Genomic DNA, 21,594 nt, shown 5'->3' on the forward strand with positions numbered 1-21,594 from the left:
AATCATAGTATTATATTTGGGATTTAACAATATTTTATCAGGAAGAGTCTATGTTGCAGAATCTACACTAGCACAGGTCTGAACTAGTTAGAACTTCTTTCTTTGAATAGATGAATAGTTTGTAGGTGACAAAACACACCATTAGTTTGTAAAAATTAAAAATGTATTTGTAAATTCCAAACCTATTTTTATATGTCATTATCCCCAGGTTCTGTTTGAGTTTGTCAACTAAGGGCAACTATTTATCCATGTAGATGCACAAGAGGTGCATGTGAGCCTTTCTATATTTAATTCCTGCTGCTGGAAGATCATGTCCAAGTCTCATGATTATTTTCCATGGCTCAAATGTGGGTGATTAGAGTGGATGGAAGATGGATAGTTGACAGTTAATACAACACCTGAGTTGACACTTAATACAACATCACTAAAATACTGGCACCAACCCAGTCTTTCCTCACTGTGGCCTACAGTGGTGTCATGGCTTTGTGGTCATTGATTATTCCTGCAAGAAAAACCTTGGATTCTGATAGCCGTCCCAGGTGGCTCTCCCTCCGAGGCTAGAGAGTAGAGTAATGGCTTTCTTCATTTGACTTTATCAAGAAGGTGGCTGTGGTGCACTCATTCCACAATATCATATTCCCTTACTTGTGTGGTCGACTCTCCAAGGCTATCCACAATTTGAGAAAAAAGTCAAGTCATGACTCCACATCACTGACCAGTGTGAGTGACGAGCAATTGATTGTACTATATTAAGTGCTATGCCAGTACGATTATACTGTACCAGACTATGAGGTTCCTAGACTACTAACCTCTGCTGCTGCTAAGGTTTCTTCTTGCATTTTCAGCCAGTTTGATGTAATCAGTTATTATTAAAAGACACTAAAGTAGTTTTTCTTCTGTTGTAATAAGTGGGAATTGTAGATAGTTGGTGCTCATTGTTAAGCACTCTTTAAAAGGAGTGTGTGTATATGCGTCAATCCAGATCTTGTGCTCGTAGTCTGGTGGGTAAATTAATTTAAGAGAAAATGTGGTTTTGAGCAGTAAGCAGCTTTTTGTCTGCCACAACATGAACAGTTTGGCGTAGTCAGTGCCCTATATTCAAAGCTAGCCCTGGGTACACGTGTTGTTGTTATGATGCTGCCCAGTGTAGTTACGGAGTTGCTGACCATGGTGCTGACCAGGGTGTGGTGGGGCCCCTAAAGAGACACCCAGCATCATATAGTACATGTCTGTCAAGTTCTGTTCTCTATTTTAATTTGATGTGGCTTCTATTGTAAAGTAAGCCTATATATCTCACTTACAGTCACAGATGTATAAATTTATTTAAAAAAATTATATTGTGGAAACTCCTTTTTAAATTTTATTTAAATAAAATAAATACTGTATGAATTGTAATTTACTCAAACTTAACAGAGAATGGTCAGAATGGTTTGACTTGGCTAAGTGTGGTGAGATTGAGGTGGATGGGCTACAACAGCAGAAAACTACATCAGGTTCCATTTTTGTCGGCCAGGAACACCAAAAAGCTCACCAAAATTGGACAAACATAGTCTGGTCTGATGATTGCTCAAGCACACAGGTGATTGGGTCAGAATTTGGCAGCAACAGCATAAATCCATGGACGCAACCTGCCCTGTGTCAACAGTCCAGGCTGATGTAGGTAGTGTAATGGTGTGGAGAATGTTTTCTTGGCACACTATGGGCCATTACAACTAATAAATCATGGCCTGAATGTCACTGCCTATTTGAGTACTGTTGCTGAACATGTTCCTTCCTTTATGGCCACAATTTACTATCATCCAATGGCTACGTCCAGCCCTATAATGCACCATGTCCCAAAGTAAAAAATCACATCAGCCTGTTTACATGGAAATGACAATGAGTTCCGTATTTCTCAGCAGCCTTGCCAGTCTCTAGATCTGAATCTAAATGAACACATTTGGGACGTGGGACTAGAACGGGAGATTCACAGTATGAACGACACATGAAACAATTGCAGGAATTGCCAGATGCATGTCAACATGGACCAGAATCTCAAAGACATGTTTATAACATCTTGGAAGCCATGCCATGAAGAATTTAGGTTTTTGTGGGCGCAAAGTGAGGGCCTTACCCAGTATTAGTATAGTGTTCCTAATAAAGTGCTCACAGAAATACAGAAATAACTCGATGAACAAGCAAATTTACATTTCAAATCTTTAATGTAAACCTCACACAGTAAGTACATTGCATGTCTAGCATAATAAACACATTAAATAATGGGGTAAAGTCTAAGCAAAGGCAGTGTTTGATTTATGGAAGCTTTATACAGTCATGTCTTTACTAGAAGTTGACTCAAACCTGGTGCCATCTGTTGAGTTTGGCGCCATCTGCTGGTCATCATTAAACAGACACTACTTGGGATATTTTTAACAATCTAAAAAGATTTGTAAAAAAAAACAAACAACCAAAAAAAACGTACGAGTGTGATCTTTAGGTGTCCACAAACTATAGTCGATATAGTGTATGTCTAAGTACAGGTGTAATAAAACATTATTTTATATTCAGACAAACACTATTCTACCTGACAGCACTACTTCATTAGATGTGTGTATAAAAGCTCCATGTGAAAGAAGCGAGTCATGACTGATTCCTTCAGGTTAGAGACGCTGTGATCTCTTCACAGACACAGACTTGTCTAACTCTGCCTAACATGGCGCTGCCAAATGAAAGTAGGTCAACGAGGTTTTTATCCAATAGGGGGCAGCAGTGAGAGCGTCACTCAGCACGTCACTGAGAACATGGCGGCGTCCTGTGGCCGCAACCTGTGCGGAGGATGGCGAGGGAAAACGGGTTTCATTCTAAAAAGCTCGTTTGCGGTTTGCTTTCCGAAGGCTACCTTTCGCACTTCGGCGGTCGGAAGAACCGGATTTCTGTCATCGCTGCACGAACGAGGACTCTTGAAGGAGTCTTTCCCTGAAAACGCGGCTCAGGTGGATCTGCCCCAGCTGCTGCATTCGGCCCAGCAGACCGTGTACTGCGGCTTCGACCCGACCGCCGACAGCCTGCACGCGGGTCACCTGCTGCCGCTCATCGGGCTGCTGCACTTCCGCGACGCCGGGCATCACGTGGTCGCGCTGATCGGCGGAGCCACGGCGCGGATCGGCGACCCGAGCGGCAAATCCAGGGAGAGAGAGAGCCTGTCGGCCGCCGCGGCACACAGTAACGGCCGCTCCGTGCTGGAAGGCTTACAGCAGATCTTCACCAACCACGAGCTGTATTTCTGTAGCGACCCGCAGAGACTGGGCACCGTGCGCGTGCTGAACAACGCCAGCTGGTACCGGGACTGGAACGTGGTGGAGTTTCTGTCCGAGACGGGACGCCACTTCCGCATGGGCACTCTGCTCAGCAGACACAGCGTGCAGTCCCGCTTAAAAAGTCCCGAGGGCATGAGTCTCAGCGAGTTCTCCTACCAGCTCTTCCAGGCCTTCGACTTCTATTACCTGAACCAGGTGCACGGCTGCAGGATCCAGCTGGGGGGAACAGATCAACTCGGGAATCTGATGTCCGGCCACGAGTTCATTCACAAGTAAGAGCGATGGGACACTGGAGGAACTGCGGACATGCCCACTCCCTCTGTCTCTCTGTCTCACTTTCACTCCTCTAAGGTGTTCAAACTGAATGTGCTTGGAAATGTGTGTCAGTGTTTTTTGTTAGAATAGTCAATGCTGTGTTCTTTTACTTCCACCACTACATGGATGAAAAGTATTCGGCCAATTCTGCAATGACATTGTATCCAAATACATATACGTCAATATGGAGCCTGTCCCCCTTTTGGAGCTATAACAGCTTCATGGAAGGCTGTCCACAAGAGTTCAGAGTGTTTCTGTGGGAATTCCTGGTGTCAGACGAGAAGGCCTGACTCGTAATCTCTCGATTGGGGTTGAGGTCCGGGCTCTGTGCGGGTCTGTCGGACCACGTGTTTATAGTCCTTGCTTTCATGTCATGTTGGAATAGAAAATGGCCTTCTCCAAACTGTTGCCACAAAGTTGGAAGCATAGCATTGTCCAAAATGTCTTGGTATGCTGAAGCATTAAGACTGCCATTCACTTTGGATAAGGGGCCTGATTAAAACACCATATTTCGTTAATTTGGCCAAATATTTGTCCATATAGTGTATCTATATAGACAGACCATATACTGCCCTGACTTTAAGGTATTTACTACCCTGATCCTAACCGCCATTTTTGCAAGGCAGCCACTTCCATTTCAACCAAAACCGCACACTGGGCATTAATACTGCCATGCTGTCAGCCCATAACAATTTTGCTCAAACCTCCCAAAAACAACCTAGTAAGTGTATTGGATATGCTAAATTGGCTCTGTAAACCTGACCAGGTAAGAAAGTGCTTATTAAAGATTAACAAATGGACAAGGTCAGTACTGAAGTTTTTTTATTGTTTGTTTTCAGGAAAACAGGAGAGGAAGTATATGGACTTACAGTTCCTCTGTTGACCACCTCAATGGGCGATAAGCTGGGAAAGACGGCAGGAAACGCTGTCTGGCTGAACCGGAATAAAACCTCTCCCTTTGAGTTCTACCAGTATTTCCTCAGACTTCCAGACAACAATGTGGAGCAGTAAGATGATGGCTTTGCAATTTTTGGAGTTTTGACCATAATGCTGCAGACTGAAAACATAGAGTTTGTGTAAAAATTAGCTTAACAATATAGAGCATATGATGTACAGTATGCTTAATCATTTTACGTGAATAGGAAGATCAGTTGATGGCAACTAAGTCGTGCATACTGTTTTGAGTACACTTTATATGCAAAAGTGTTTGGACACTCAACTACTCGGGCTGCATGATTAATTAAAAAAAAAAATGTGTAGTTGGCTTAGTATCCCAAAGCAGGGGTGCTATGTTTAATTAGTACCCGTCATTGATGGGTAAAGAGTTTGTAGAGTTTGTATCTAAAAGCTTGTGTTAAGTGACACTTATTGGCATGCCCACCTCGATCAAAAAAAAGCGATGTATTTGTCCAAAAATTGACAATTGCTGTGATGTAAACTGGCACAAAACTGCTTACAATGTCCTTTCTATCTAACATTTTGATTTCATTAATGGCGTAGATTTAACTTCAGGCAAATACAGCTTTTCATAAGTTTCATTCAGTTTTCCATAAGTTATAATACTGTAGAGTTACTATGATGACACAATCCTAATTTGGTTATCAAAATGGCTTTTTTTGCATGATGCTGCGATAGTGTGACAGAGTATGGCTGGACAGACATACAAACAGACATTTTTTCTGTGACTCATTTCTGGTCCTTCAATGTATGGAACTTAAAGATATATATATATATATACTGTATAGTTTTTTGCTCAAAAAAGACTGAGTGACATCCTCAAGTTGGAAAGCTGTAATGTTTGGAATCTGTGATAATTTGTGTAAATGAATTTGGAGAACTTTTCTTTGATGTTTAAATCTCAGGTACCTGAAGCTTTTCACCTTCCTCCCATTGGCTGAGGTGGAGAAGGTGATGGAGCAGCAGCGGCAGGATCCGGGCAAGAGAACAGCACACAAACGTCTTGCTGCTGAAGTAACCAAACTGGTGCATGGCAAGGAGGGGCTGGAAAGTGCCAAAAGGTCAGAACCTTACTCTAAGAGTATTATACAACAGTATCATCAGTCTGGGAGGGTAAAAGCACTACTTGTCCGAAGGTTGGTAGACCCCTGACCATCATGCGGTAGACCGACGATGTGTGAGGGTACGGAATAAGACTTGGGAGGCGGGTGGAAATGTAACCAATCTCTGGGTTTATGTTTATCCACGCTTTTCAGCACATGTTCAAAAACTGAACAAATCCCTAACACTCAGAAACATAAATTGGGTTTGTTCCGGACTTGCAGCTTTCATGCCATTAATTCATGGTTTATGCTCTCACGCATATGTCTTTGTGTCTCACTAGCTCCACCAGCTATACTATCTCTTTCTCTCACCACACACACCCACCTGGCTGGGTTAAACACCTTGTTCCAGATTGAGCCTCTCAATTGCTGTTGTACTGTCCTCCATTTTTCTTTGAAGCCTTTCCAATTTGCTAAATGGGATTTGCCTATTTAGCCACAGGAGCATTCCAGTCCATCCTCGCCAAATCTTTTCTTCAAGCTGGAACAAGCTTGGTCTCTTACCCTAGTTGCAGTGAGGAAAATGTCATGCTCCTGTGCCACAGTAGAAATGGCATCCTTTATTACTTTCAAAGAAATGTAAAATTCTATAAGGTTAATGTATGCTATAAGTTTAATGTATATTACATCTCATAAAAACCTGTAGCATTTAGAACTACTTACTGTATAGCAGAAAACACATTGTTTATAAGGGTTGTCATTAAGGATGACTATACAAAACACTCTAGAATTTACATATTATATTACTCATCTGTGTGTTCAGATGCACCAACGCTCTGTACAACAGCAGCATTGAGGCTCTGCAGCAGATGGATGATGCAGAACTAAAGGAGTTGTTCAGAGAAGCTCCATTTAAGGAGTTCTTTCTGGAACCAGGTACCACAGTACTGGACGCCTGCCGTCGGAGCCAGGCCATTCCTGAGGGACCAAGAGGGTATGAATTCATGTTTGTCACTTTTAAAGAGAGATGCCTACAAACATTAAGCAGTGTTTAATAACCAGTACAAGCGTACACCATAAATAATAACAGTGCTTAGTAGCTGTTTCAGAATTTGTGAGCTGGTGCATTTGCACATACACTGAAAAAAGTCATATTAAAGTGTAGTAAGTGAAAAGATCTTAAATCTGGTCAAATATATCTGTTTTGTAATATTAGATTTAGATTAAAACAAAGCAAATACACTGTCTGGCCAACAAAAAATCACGCACACTAATATTTCATTAAACCGACTTTTGCTTTGATTACAGCTGTTGCATTGTTACAAAAAGCTTATGCAATGTCACAACGTTTATTTCTATTTAGAGTCAGATTAATTTCTCTACAAGATCTTGGGATGCTGGGAGAATCTGACTGCTGCGTAAAGTTTTTTCCAGCAAATTCCAAAGATTCTCAATTTGGTTAAGGTCTAGACTCTCTGAACCACTCTTTCACAATTTGAACCCGATGAATCCTGGCATTGCCATCTTGGAATATGCCCATGCCATCAAGGGAGAAAAAAATCCATTGATGGAAAAACCTGATTGATCATTATATCCAGGTAGTCTGCTGACCAATTTTTAACAAAATTATCTACCAACAGAACAATTAATGTATGCTTACAATTAGTAACATTTGTCTCAAAATAGGCTTAAACAGGTTGTATTTGGCTCTTGCTGCCAAAGCCATTCTTTCACATGTCGACTCGCGGAATATGGCCGTGCCATCCAGGAAGAACAAAATGCATAAATGTGATAACCTGTTCATTAGATTAAATTATTGTTCATCAAATTCAGATGAACAACTGACTGCTGAGCCCAGAACTGACCAACAGAAGCAACCCCAGATCATACCACTGCTTCCAGAGGCTTGTACAGTGGTCAATATACATGATTGGTGCATCGCCTCAAGTACTTTCCTTCTTACCCTTCATACATACTTCTTACCCTTCATACTTTCCTTCTTACCCTTCAGCCATGTAGCAGCAGTGTGCAATACATAAATCATGCATATTCAGGTGAAGGGATTTAAATAATCTCAGTTACTTTGACTTAAAATGGTTGTAGATGCTAGACAGGTACAGAATCTTCAAAACAATAATAATCAGCGACCAGCAGTTACATGGATGGAAATGTCCAATAAATCAGATTGATAAGAATGACAAGGCTGTGTAAGCTGATAGGAAGGTTAAATTAACCATTAAACAACACTGAGGCAGGTGGGCTACAACAGAAGATGAACACACAGGATTTCTATCATATGGAAGACAATTTAATTGTACTGAATTGAATTCTTAAAACTTGCTTTATGTCTCAGGTATCAGATGATAAGTGATGGCGGTGTGTGGATGAACCACCAAAGGGTCTCTAACCCTGAGCAGGTACTGGTCCCTGGTCAGCACATCCTCTCAAATGGACTAAGTCTAATCCGAGTTGGCAAAAAAAACTTTTACATCATTAAGTGGCTGAGCATGTGATTGAAATTATCAATATGGATAAATTAATAAATCTGTACAACTGATGTACTGGATGTGGACTCCTGTTACATGCCGTAAGCAAAGTGATGTGAATGGAGCCAAAAGGACTGCTGACATGTGGATTTTGGAAGAGGAAGACACCAGCTACAAGGAGACATGTTGCAGAACTAAAGAAGAACAGAGAAAATATCCTGTTAAATGCTGTATCGTGTGCGGCACAAATGCATGCACAAACTGTTTACATCTTAAGCAACAGGAAAATGTTCACCTTTTGGATGATGGGTTTTAAAGTGCAGTTCAACATTTTGCCACGAGATGTCAGTCAAGTATTTTTTTCTTGACACTTGTACATTTTGAAATCCATTTCTAAGTTTTATAAATTAAAGCAAGCCCTGTAGTGCATTTTTATTTTAATTTTTTTAACTTTTTTTTATTTGCTCTCCTCAAATTCACCTACTTTATACACATTGGTTGAATCAAGTGAACTGGGATTAGTGGAAAAAAAACAACACCGCAAGTACCAGTATTCAGAAGAACTTCAGGTGCATGAAGTGTAGTACAACCTTGTAAGTTGTAGTAGTGAAATCATTTGCAATATCCTTTTCCCCTTTAAGTGATTTCAATAGCAAGTTATTGTTATATTTAATATACCATAATGGCAAAATGTCTCAGACATTACTACTTCTGAAATAAATGTAACACTGGAATGAGGACCAACATTTTATCCTCAAAATATGCATGTTATCAGGGGCTTTATTTCAAATACCTATACTGAGTAGATATAGACTTATGTCATTCATTTGTTTTTGAAATCGCAATTTGCAAAAAAGTATAAAATAATGAAAATTAAGGACACTGTGACTAAAAGGAATTGTGCACCGCATGAGTTTGTTATTGAAGGTCAGTGATAAGCAACACCAGATAGAGTGAAAGAATGACCTGGATTAAGGAGAAAAGTGCTGTGTGGTTTGGTTGCACTGCTGAGTCTGTGACCTGTGCTTGCATGATTTAATCTGAGTGGGATCAGTTCTGAAAGTGCTGACTCCTTACTTGTAGAAACAGACAGGACTGTTTGAACCGCAGATTTTCTGGAAGACTGACATTTCACATTGTATGGGGATAAAAAACAACAACATGACCGTAATGTCATTCAGCAGAACAACAAAAAGCCCTGGAAATCTCATTAACAATTTATATATTTAATTTATCATGGCTTGAAGAGAGACACACAAACGGGAAGTGTTAAACTACTGGAAATAACCTCAAAATGCTAAAAGAAACCAAAACTACTGAAAGCTTGGTGAAGAAAATAATTCTGAGAAAGACAATAAGGGATTTTTGTTTTCGTTTAAATGCAGCAGAAGCATTTGTAGGCGTGTGTGTAAACGTGCGTGTGTAAGAGTGTGTGTAAGCAGGGTTTTCTGGTCTTAGGGTGGGGGAGGTGCAATCCCAGAAGCAGTGCGTCGTAGCGGAGGCGGAGCTACTACTTTTAACCAATCACTGTCCGTCTACGTTTAAATAGCTCTTTGTGTCAATCATGTTTTTTTCTCCCCTGCTCGGGTTAGCCTCCCCTCTATCGCCATATTGGGCACCGAAAAGCCTCCTGTTATTTCTTCCTTTTTTACTACGAAGCTGAAGTTGACAGGAGTGGCCGTCCGTCGTGAGCGCATTTTGTTTTGATGCTCCGGAGGAGGAAATCTCTCTCTCTCTCTCTGTCTCTCTCTCTCTCTCTCTCTCTCGATCGCTCGCTCGGGGGCTTTAAACTAGTGTCTCCTGCGTGGCATGCGCGCGCGCGCTCGGGGCCACTGGGGTATTTTTGACGCCTTGTTGTTTTGGTGGACCAAGAGGAAACTAAACTGGACTTTCTACTTTTTTTATTGTGCGTGTATGCGTGTAATATTTTCAAAATTTCCCAAGCTGTAAAACCACCAGCAGCAGCATGTCTAACGTGCGCCTGTCGAACGGCAGCCCGACCCTGGAGAGGATGGACGCGACGCGGCTGGCGGATCAGCAGCCCAAGCCGTCAGCGTGCAGGACTCTGTTCGGTCCGGTGGATCACGAGGAGTTAAAGAGGGAGTTAACGGGCCACCTGAGGGCGATGGAAGAGGCGGCGGCGGAGAGCTGGGGCTTCGACTTCTCCACACACACTCCGCGGCCCAACGCCAGGTTCATCTGGAGGCTGAGCCGGGACTTGCCGAGCTTTTACAGCGGCGCGGCGGAGCAGCCGAGCGGGAATCATAACGCAGTGGAGCTAAACTGTGGACTTACCGAGGGGAAAGAGGACAGAGCCGAGAAACAAACCGACAGGACGGACAAGAGGAGAAGACAGCCCGCGTGTGTCGGTATGTTTGTTTATTATTATTATTATTATTATTATTATTTTGTGTGTGAATGTCTTTACTTAGCCGCTTAGCAACATAGCTAGTTTGTTTTACATTTCTCAGGGTTTTACACAGTTTATAATGCAGCTCTCGTTGTATGTACAAGTGTATGTGTGAACTATTTTTTTTTCTTCATTTTGTTTTAGACTCGTCGAGTCCAAATAAACGCCCGCGCACCTGTTCAGAAGAAACTCCTCACACACCGAAGAAATGCAGTCCGCCGAGACACACGTAAACACCGCGGAGGTAAGCGGCTCTTTAACCACACACACACACACACCCCGGAGTGTGTACACTCATGTCTCCTCTCGACGTCAGCAGACATTTCCTTTTCTCTTTGGCTGCACCTGAAGTTTTGACTGTAGTGTTGTGAAGACTGTGTGTGTTTGTCAGGAAACCACGTAGCAAAACATTCTTCCTCAGACTCGCACCAAGAGTTAGCCATTAGCTCATTTCCATCTGCACTTCAAAAGCGGACAAACTGTAATAACAAACAATACTACATGAGTAATTACACCATCCACATGCAGGTCTAACTTACACCACCAGCATACACACAGCAGGAACTGACTACACACACACACACACACACACACACACACACTGTAATACTACTTTTTGTCATTGTCAAGCCAATGTGATATGTTCTTACTTTAATATGATTATGGGAACACTGTGCCTGTTTACAGGAGGGAAAAAATTATTGCACAAACACACACAGAGACAGAAGAATTTTAATGAAATGTGATTATGTCAAGTGATGACTTATTAGACAAAGTTATTGGGGTTTTAATCTCTCTAACAAATGTCTCCTTTTCATAAAATTCATGCTGCTAAAAGAGTGTTAAAGCATCATCAGTGATCTGTGGTGTAGTAAAGGGTTAATGCATTTTGCTTTTATTACTACTACTACTCTAGTACTAGCTGTGTGTGCGCGTGTCTGTAAGTGAGAAGCTGCTTGAAAACAGTGTAGTAACACGTCAGCGAGCTCTGACCTTTTAAAACATTTACACCCACCAACAAACTACACACAGTCCAACTAGTAACGACTTTACAGACACACCTATACAGCAATGATATTAATAGTAATAATACAAAAAAAAAATGTATTATTTGTTATAATAATTATTATTATTATTAATAGTAGTAGTGATGTAAAATTGTTCAACATTTTACTTTAGGCAGTTGGTTCAAGGCTATGGTGTGATATAGATTTTTTTTTTTTATCAACATTCATTTTATATTTGAGTGTGTGCGTGCATGAGGGAATACACCAATCCATATAAAAGACTTTGAGCTAAGTACATGTTTGGATCATTAGCGTGTATTTCAGATTGGCTTTTTAATTACTCATACTTGGGACTGATGCAAGGGTAGGCTGCTGTTGCCTCAGGGATGATGTCAATGGCTTGGCTGTCAATTGGAATATTTACACAACCAAGTGTGCAAAGGTTAGGAAAGTTTGTCAGGCAGACTATGTGCTATCTTCAAACACTTGCATGCCTGTGAAATTTGAGGAAGCACTTGATGTGCAGTTGTGTTCCTTTTGAAAAAAAAAAAAATCATAGTGTTGTATATTTGTCTCGCCAAATCACTGTATTTGGCAAGATCTAAATTGTGTTTAATTGAAGCAATGTTTGCATTTTGACTAAAGTACCTACTAACGTGCATGTGCTGGTCTGTTTTTCCAGAGCTGAGGAAGTTCTCTCGCTCCTGACGGCTTCAGTGCTTGGCAAATGAAAATGCACGGAGTGAAGAATGATAGAAAAGGAAAGGCTTATCTATCGGTGTAAAGAGCAGGGAGACTGGACAAGCACTGAAACAAACATTGTGGCACTAAAAAAAAAAAATCAACTGCCTCAAAAGCAGTCTATGTAGCAGTGTGCAATTAGGTTTAATCTCCTTTTGTGCTCATTTTTTTTTCTTGCTACCTGTGTACATATTTTTATTTTGTATGTAGCACATAATACATTATGTTTTTTGTTATTACTTGTTTATTTTGGACTAGGTGAATTCCAATTGACTTGAAGAGCTGCAATTTAAGGGGTTTCATTTTTTTTTTTTAATAATTCTTTTTCCCCAGAATACTGTTACTTTTGTGTGTTTTTTTTTTTTTTTTTTTTTTTTTTTTCCTCTAAGGTGGTGTAGCCTATTTTACATTGCTTTTTACAAATAATTTTTTTTGTTGTTGTTTTTCTTCTGTCACTGAAACCCACTGGAGAGTCCATACATGCTCAAACAGCTGTGCACACCTACAGCACTCGGGTGCTACATGGTACATAAATCACTTGGTCTTGTGTAGATCAGTGTGCTTCTAGCCTCTCTGGTTGCTCTCTTCTAAAGAAAACCTCATAGAAACTGTACTCTCTGTAGATAACGCAGAGCTCATCTAAAATTGCTAGCTAATCTAAATTATTATTACATGTAACTTATATCTCTGATTTTGATTAGGACAGCTGACCGATAATGTTCAGTTATAGACAAGGTCAAACCACGTAGCATCAACCAGTATTATCACCATGTGAGGCACTTACTGAAAGACTAGTGTCCTTCACTCATTTATAAATTATTCTTTATGTATCTTTTATTTCTTTTTAAATGAAATTTTCTACTGATGGCCTTATTTTAATTTTCCTGTTTCATTTCACTAAGTTTTACTCCAGCACTCCTTCACATTTTGTGTAATATCAGAAATCTCTCTCAGCTGTATGCACCTACACTCCCATTTGATTCTGTGGTTAATGATGACACATAATGTTATTTATAGAAAAGAAAGTATAAATTAATATTTCAGTAGACTACACAGCCTGTGTATTTGTTTAAACTTTGAAGCATACCTGTGTACATAACTTTGTAAAAACACTGAGAAAATTAAAACTAACTTATTTATGTTTTTTTTTTCTTTTTTTTTTTTTTTGTTTAAAATGTTTGGTTATAATTATCCAAAGTCCAAAGTGGCATTTGAGTTATTTTTTAAAATGTAAAAAAAAAAAATATTTTAACAAATTGTTGTGTAAGGTTGCAAACTGAGCCTGATAAAAGAAAAAGGAAGAAAAACTAAATATTTCGGTATGTGCAGTTTTTGTTATGAGTGGTTAAACAATGTGCTGAAATCAATTAAAAGAGAATTAAATTATAATGGAGATTGTAATTTTTTGTGACTTCTTTTTTGAGGGTTCTGAAAACTACATGCTTTCTTGAACTGAAATAGGCCTTATTAATATCAGAAAGATATTTAAATTATAAGGTTGTATTCTGACTCCACAGGCACACCACTGCAATTATATGAAAGCAACTTCTATTTATTGATTTAATTAGCATTTAATTTTATATCTAATAAATAATATATAATAAATATTACCATTACCAGCAGCCCTTATTCATAGCCTGCAGCTTAATTGGCAGTCACTGATCTAACATGAACATGCAGTGAAGACCAACAGCTAGCCTGTGTGAGTTTCTATACAGAATGTAGAAATGTAGGTGGTAGAAATGCAGTAATATTAAGGAAGCAAGAATAGACTTTTTGGGGTGGTGTTCCCATGAAGACAGATGCTTCATACAGAATGGCATATCAAAATAATGACTGGCATCCAGCCAGCCTCTACACCAATGTGAAGATGCCTGCTGCTGAGTAAGCTCCCCCATGTGTTTCCTTTATGGCAAATGAGAGTTGTTCTGAGGATTGATTTAATAAGATCTGACACTGTACCAGGTACAGGAGTGAACAATCCGTGGCTCACTGTCATGGAATGCTTCAATGTTAATAGATTTATATTTTTCGCGCGATAGGACTTTGCACAGATATCCTGGATACAACCACAACGCAGAATCATCTAGCAATGAAGAAGAAGAAGCCTTTATTTGTGAAATATGATTTACAATACAGTGAAATTCTTTTCTCTTCCCGCACATATTCCAGATTGGGGTTTTAGCACAGGGACAGCCATGATACAGCACCCCTGGAGCAAAGAGGGTTAAGGGACTTGCCTAAGAGCCAGCCCATGGCAGTCTGCACGGTCTGGGGCTTGGGCACACTATCTCTAGTTTTGTCACACAATCCAGACCATCAATTGTTAGGCCACCACTGTCCTTTTAGCTTCTGGTTTTACTTTTATGTTTCTATTTTCTTTTCTTTTTCTTTTAAAACATACTGTACTGCAATTTTTTTTAAACACCATTTTGAGTCAACAATCTGCATAAACACATAAGTGAGACCAATTTATTAAGACACCAAGTTTAATAGGTGCCAAAGGGTTGCTATTTAAGGTATTGGTGTTCACATACACCTTTGCAGCGGATTTTGTGCTGCATTGTGATTAGTTAATGAGATAAATAAACTCGATCGTACTGATGAGTGATTTCTGAACTTCTGTATCCTCATAGTGGTGATTCAGGTGATCTGGTTGAGGGTGCCAAAGCACATCACAGTTTGGGACAGCAGACTTGTTCAGCGAGCAGACTTTGGTCTGAGAGATAAGAGAAGTAGTGGAACCCAGGATCATCTTCGTTTTTTACATTTTAAAACTTAAACAAGGCATATTTCACAGATTTTGATCCGATTATACTACTAAACTGACTAATCCAAGGAGAAACATCCCATAGCCAAGGGCTATATCTGCCAGCAGAGTCAGGGCAGCAGATGTTCAAGTTAATCAAACAATTATACACTAGTTAGATGAGTGCAAGAATAGCATAGCTATTCTTAGCTATCCAGTTGTTATAACATAATCTAATGGGTTAATCTTACCCAAGTACAGAGAAAAAAAAAGCATTACAGCAATGTCTAGAGAGAGTCCAAAAACAATTTCAGAAATCTAGCATTTTCTTTCTTTCAGATTCAGGTTAGTTAATGTTTTATAAAAATAAATGCTTACAATATACAGATTAAACTCGAAAAATTAGAATATTGTGCAAAAGTTCATTTATTTCAGTAATGCAACTTAAAAGGTGAAACTAATACTGTATATGAGATTCAAAGCAAGATAGTTCAAGCCTTGATTATTCATAATTGAGATGATTATGGCATACAGCTCATGAAAGCTGATTAGTATCAGAAAGATATTTAAATTTTAAGGTTGTATCCTTCCTCCACAAGCACACCACTGCAATTATATGAAAGCAACTTCTATTTATTGATTTAATTTGTATTTAATTTTATATCTAATAAATAATCTATAATAAATATTATCATTAATAGCACAATCTCAGAAAAATAGAATATTGTGAAATTGTTCAATATTCTAGGCATAGTGTCCCACTCTAATCATGTAATTAAGCCATAATAACTGCAAAGGGTTCCTGAGCCTTTAAATGGTCTCTCAGTCTAGTTCAATAAAAAGCACGATCATGGGAAAGACTGCTGACCTGATCAACCCATCATTGACATTCTCCATCAGAAGGCAAAGCCTCAAAAAGTAGTAGGAAGGGAAAAGTGTGAAGGAAAAAGGTGCACAAGCAGCAGGGATGACCACAGCCTGGAGAGGAGTGTCAGGAAAAGGCCATTCAAAAGTGTTGGGGACTTTCATAAGGAGTAGACTGAGGCTGGAGTCAGAGCATCAAGAGCCACCACACACAGACGGATCCTGGACATGGGCATCAAATGTCGTATTCCTCTTGTCAAGCCGCTCCTGAACAACAAAAAACGTCAGAAGCTTCTTACCTGGGCTAAAGAAAAAAAAACTGGTCTGTTGCACATTCTTTGCATCTCATAGGGAAACAATGGACCCAGAGTCTGGAGGAAGAATGGAGAGGCACACTCTGCAAGATGCTTGAAGTCCAGTGTGAAGTTTCCACAGTCTGTGTTGATTTGGGGAGCCATGCCATCTGCTGGTGTTGGTCCACTGTGCTTCATTGTCCAGGGTCAACACAGCCATCTGCCAGGAGATTTTGAAGCACTTCATGCTTCCTTCCGCAGACGAGCTTTATGGGGATGCTGACTTCATTTTCCAGCAGGACTTGGCACCTGCCCTTACTCCCAAAAGCACCAAAACCTGGTTTAAGGACTGTGAGATTACTGTGCTTGATTGGCCAGCAAACTTACCTGACCTTGAACCCCATAGAATCTATGGGGCATTGCCAAGAGAAAGATGAGAGATATGAGACCAAATAATGCAGAAGAGCTAAAGGCCACTATTGAAGCATCCTGGTCTTCAATAACACCTCAGCAGTGCCAAAGGCTGATAGCTTCCATGCCACGCCGCATTAAGACAGTAATTGCTGCAAAAGGGGCCCAAACCAAGTACTGGTACAAGGTCCAATATATATATGATCTTATATATTAGTTTCACCTTTAAGTTGCAGTACTGAAATAAATGAACTTTTGCACGATATTAACATTTTTTTGCGTTTCACCTGTACAGCAGCTCACTCCCTGAGCTAGAAATGGGTGAGATAGGACCAGCCTCGGATAGCCATAGCTCTGTATGTTCTCTCAAGTTGAACAGCTTGCTCTGTATTATCTACATTTAGTCCACCAAGTGTATGAATTGAAAAAAAGAGCTGAATTATGGTAGTACAGTATTTACATCAAAATACTACATGATACGTTACTACACGATTTTGATTAAAGGTCTTGCCATGTGTATACATACACACAAGGAGCTATCCAGGTGTCTCTCACTGCCCGCGGCAATAACGAAGACTATTGTGTTAAGAATTTACTTGTGTTAAAACTTGTGTTAAGAATTTACATACTGTAGATTATAAATTCTAGGCTGTAGCTTGTTGGTCCCCAAAAACACTTTTACCCAAACTGTCAGAGTCAGATCAGGTTACGTGGAATCTCTAAACCATTGCTGAAAACAGACATCGAGCATTTACAGTAAGACACAGGACTGTGAGGTTTTATTTACTACAACCTATACAGCATATAGCTACTTCCTTCCTCATTACACTTCCTTTAGAAAATCAGCTAGAGAAAAACAAACTTAACCCCTCTGTCACACTCTGACACGGAGTGGTAGATTTCTGGTTAATAGTTTAATTATCATTCTGTGTATGATTTCGGCAGCTGGAGAATACTGATTTTAAAAAAAGAACTAATAATGGAATGACAGTATGACTGCAACATAAGAATAAACACAGGAAATAGTATACAAAAATACTACTTAACATGAGCAAATATGATGAAATCATTTTCCAAAATATAGTTGCATTAGAAAATACGTTTTAAAGGTTGTGTAAATTTAGGTAATTATGTATAAATAAATTAACAAATGTTAAGTTTTCTATATATATCTGAAACTCCGAAAAACTTGATAGAAATGTAGATAAAGACGAATGAGTATGTATGAAGGAGCAATGGATGGAACTGTGATGCATAATTTAATGCTACCATCAGCTTACCAACCGGTAAACTACAGAGGTTTTACCCATTCTTCATATATTCTAATTTACACAAATAACTTCTGTTTATGAGCATCTATATTGTTGCCAGGTGGAATGTAAGATGGGTGTTTCTGGAGTATGGTATGGTATAAAAGGTGGTCCCACTTAAACATCCCCTCAAGCAAAAAGCTGTAGGTCTGTAAAAAACAAAAAACAAACAAACAAAAACAAAGGCAATGGAGTAAAAATCAACACGAAGACACCTGCATCAAGCCTTTGAGGGCTCTTAGGGTGCAGGTGCATGACCTTAACCCCCCACTTCCACCCCCACCCTACCTACTCCCTTCCGCTTGCTTTAGAGATGGTCATATTGTTCACTTGTGTGTGGCTTTGTGGACTGAACCATTGTGGGATTGTGTGACTCCAAGCACTGTTGTGTCTGGGTCTCCTAGACAGACAAAGGCCCTCATCTGATAGATAGAAAGGGAGAGAGAGAGAGAGAGAGAGACTGCTGTTATGAAGAGTTCACAAGGATTGGGCGGAGTGCCTCTGCCTTCCATCCTCTGAGTGGATGCTCTCCTTTATAGAATAACAACAGGGTAGTGAAAGTCAACATTTGCATTACATGATTTTGACATACATATAGCTATAGAATGCTATATGATAAGTCAACCAAGGACACAATGAGCTAGAACCTCAAGGCCTACTTAAATTTAAAAGGGAACCATTTTTTCTTTTTATTTTTTCTTTTTTACCTTTTGCAACAACTAAACTGAATTTGAAAAAAAAAAAAAAAACATCTTTGCACATTTGTTATAAAGAAAAAAATAAAATATAACTTAAAAATTACTTCTTAAATTATTTTATGTTTCCATAAAGCACAACACAGCATCTAGCATTAAGGCTTGTACAACAGCAATCTTAAAAGCAGTTCAATATTTTAATTATGACCAAACATTTGACCATTACACCTACTCACATTTTTTTTCAGGGTAAGTCTCCACTTAGCTGTTATAATAACCTCCACTCTTTCGAGACAGCTTTCCCCTAGATTTTAGGGCATGGCTGTGGGGATTTTTCCATTCAGCCACAAGAGCTTCAATCTAGGCACAACCACGTGCTTCATGAAGTTACAGCACACAAAACATCCTATACAATTCCACACTTCCAACTTTGTGGTATTTGTTTGGGAGAAAAACAGGCGGATGGCTTGGTGTCCACATACTTTTGGCTACATGGTGTATAGTTATTATAAATAAATCATTATTTATCTGTTATCATTTAAATATTATTTTTTTCCTTATGTGATAATGAATTCAATTAGTTTGGATTTGTCTCCACAGTCTTCCAAATGAACTGACACTTAATACAGTATAATGAATTAATGTGTGTACATAATTAAATGGAGTTTTACACAAAGTCATTTTGGATACTCACTCCTCCCCGAATGTAAATGCTTTATCAATTACTGGTGAAAGGATTGAGAAAGCAGTTACATTACAAAATTCAAATTCAAATTTTATTTGTTATATACACAGTCATGCACAGTACGATATGCAGTGAAATGCTTACACGACCGCCAGTGACCTTAAAAGTAAAAGCTTATTAATAAGAAATAAATATGAATAAAAAAGAGAAAATTTAGCTAGGTAAAATAAAATACAAATATTTCTGTACAAATAAAAATATTCTGTGCAATATAGAAAAAATATAGAAAATAGAATATAGAAATTTTAGTGTAAATAAAAAAAATGACTGGGAGGTGTGAAAATAAATGTCCATGAAAGTGACTTTTTGAAGTGACTTGTGTGCAATGATCCAAGAATGAAGCACAAATATGAAGTGTGCATGATTGTGTCCATAAGTGTCCATGAGTGTCCAGGATGAGTGTGAAGATCTATTATTTTCATCTAAATTATGTTTTATGATATTAACAACTTAAAATAATAATAATAATAATAATAATAATAATAATAATAATAATACTTGTTATTATTATTAGTTGAATTAGATCTGGATGGTTTTTCACACATTTTATTCTTATTCATTTTAGTTCTTAATTAAATAGTACAACTGTTTTACTTTTACACATAAGGAAACATTATGATTATTATACAGTATGATTTATGTTTTCTCTTACTTATGTATGTTTTATATATACACCATAGCAAAATATCAACTCTGTCAGCACCAAGTCCACATGTGTTGAAAAATAGAAGCACGCCGTATAGCTGATGTGAAAGATTACGTGTTTTTTTTTAGGTGTAATCTGTAATCAGACAAATCTTCCAAAATGTTACATATATTAACAGGGATGGTCTCATATGATTTTAGGAGTGAATATACAAAATAAAATATAAAAAAATGCTCAATAATTTCGGTGATTATAATAAAACACACACACACACACACACACACACACACACACACACACACACACACACACACTAAAAATGTATCAAAGGATATTAAGGGAAGCTTTTAAAAGTAACAAAAACAGCAAATGTAAGGGTGTACCTAAGTGGAATAATTCTGCAATAAAGAAATATTGTATTTAGTAAAAGAATAATTTTTTTATTCATATTTTTTTTTATTAATTTACAGTTGGAATGACACTGCGTACTTGATCACCATATTAAAGATTAATTTGATATATTTCAATCAACTCAGAGACTGTACTTTATTACAGATAATGCATTATGATCTATAACACACATTTTAAATCGATTAGTTAAAGAGATAGATTAAATAGATTAGTTATTTAACTAACTAATAGTGGAAGATAATTCTTTTAAGTGGAAAAAAATAAAATAAAACCATTGGTTAAAAAATGGTTAGCACCCGATATCTGAATTTCAGATAACAGTCTGAGGTAGAGCTTCCAGAGCTTGACTAAAGCTAGTTCAGATTTAGGTCAGTGATTTTTCTACCTACATGGGCTCAGAGAGAAAATGGCAAAATAGACAGATCAAAGTTGACATGGCAGAACATCAAAATAAAACCGGGATAAAATGTCAACAGCGAAACGTCTGGTAATGATGACAATCTCAACTAATTCATGGTTCATTGGTGATATTATATTAGATACTATATGACAGAAAATCATTTCATCACCCGTTTACAGTATTGGAATTACACCATGTGTGCTTACATGACTGTATTCAATTTCCTATTTGAGCGAGCACAGTCAATGCTAAAGAGATAAATTCGAGCACAGCTGTAGGCCTGGATCTGCAGCTCACACAAGGTAAACAGAATGTTTTACTCCAGTCGTATTGACTCACCGCACGTGAGCCACTGAGACCAAGCTACGAATCATTCAGCAGATATGCGTCTTTGAATGAGTCATATTAGTGCCTGCTGTAATCTAGGATTTACCATTTCTCACTGTTTTGTTCTTACCTCGAGAGATCGTGTCAAAAATAACCCGTGCATATATAGCACAATCAACTTGTATAATGTGTATGAGGTAGTGAAAATCCTAATATTATTTCCTAAAGGTAAGTGATAGCAGAACACTTTTTGTAATAGCTTATAACCTGTCACTACAACCAGCAATTTATGCTTTGTTCTGTCTGTCTGTGACGAAATAGAGTCATATGAAGTAATGTAGAGACACAGATAGACATATGACACAATACTTTTTGTAAGACACCCTAACTATCTCCTACCAGTGTGTTTACCTAAAGCAGCAAGTTCACATTTCCGTCTCAGTCTATCACTGGCCACAAACCTGCATCCTTTCCTGTAAATGGCGGTG

The 21,594-nt window shown here is 38.6% G+C and overlaps 2 protein-coding genes across 2 annotated transcripts; both read left to right on the forward strand.

Moving 5' to 3' along the window:
* The first annotated feature begins 2,217 nt into the window (after positions 1-2,217).
* On the forward strand, positions 2,218-8,861 carry yars2 (tyrosyl-tRNA synthetase 2, mitochondrial). The gene is made up of 5 exons (XM_053481323.1): positions 2,218-3,568; positions 4,451-4,618; positions 5,474-5,629; positions 6,435-6,605; positions 7,965-8,861. The coding sequence occupies exons 1-5, from the start codon at positions 2,706-2,708 to the stop codon at positions 8,122-8,124; spliced, it is 1,518 nt and encodes a 505-aa protein (XP_053337298.1). The 5' UTR covers positions 2,218-2,705; the 3' UTR covers positions 8,125-8,861.
* Positions 8,862-9,708: 847 nt separating this feature from the next.
* Positions 9,709-13,644, forward strand: cdkn1bb (cyclin-dependent kinase inhibitor 1Bb). Its single transcript, XM_053481334.1, has 3 exons — positions 9,709-10,466; positions 10,652-10,751; positions 12,197-13,644. Exons 1-2 carry the CDS (start codon positions 10,064-10,066, stop codon positions 10,738-10,740), a joined length of 492 nt encoding a protein of 163 aa, XP_053337309.1. The 5' UTR covers positions 9,709-10,063; the 3' UTR covers positions 10,741-10,751; positions 12,197-13,644.
* The last annotated feature ends 7,950 nt before the right edge of the window (positions 13,645-21,594 follow it).

The sequence above is a fragment of the Clarias gariepinus genome, chromosome 2 (genome assembly GCF_024256425.1).
Source record: "Clarias gariepinus isolate MV-2021 ecotype Netherlands chromosome 2, CGAR_prim_01v2, whole genome shotgun sequence".
Taxonomy (NCBI): domain Eukaryota; kingdom Metazoa; phylum Chordata; class Actinopteri; order Siluriformes; family Clariidae; genus Clarias; species Clarias gariepinus.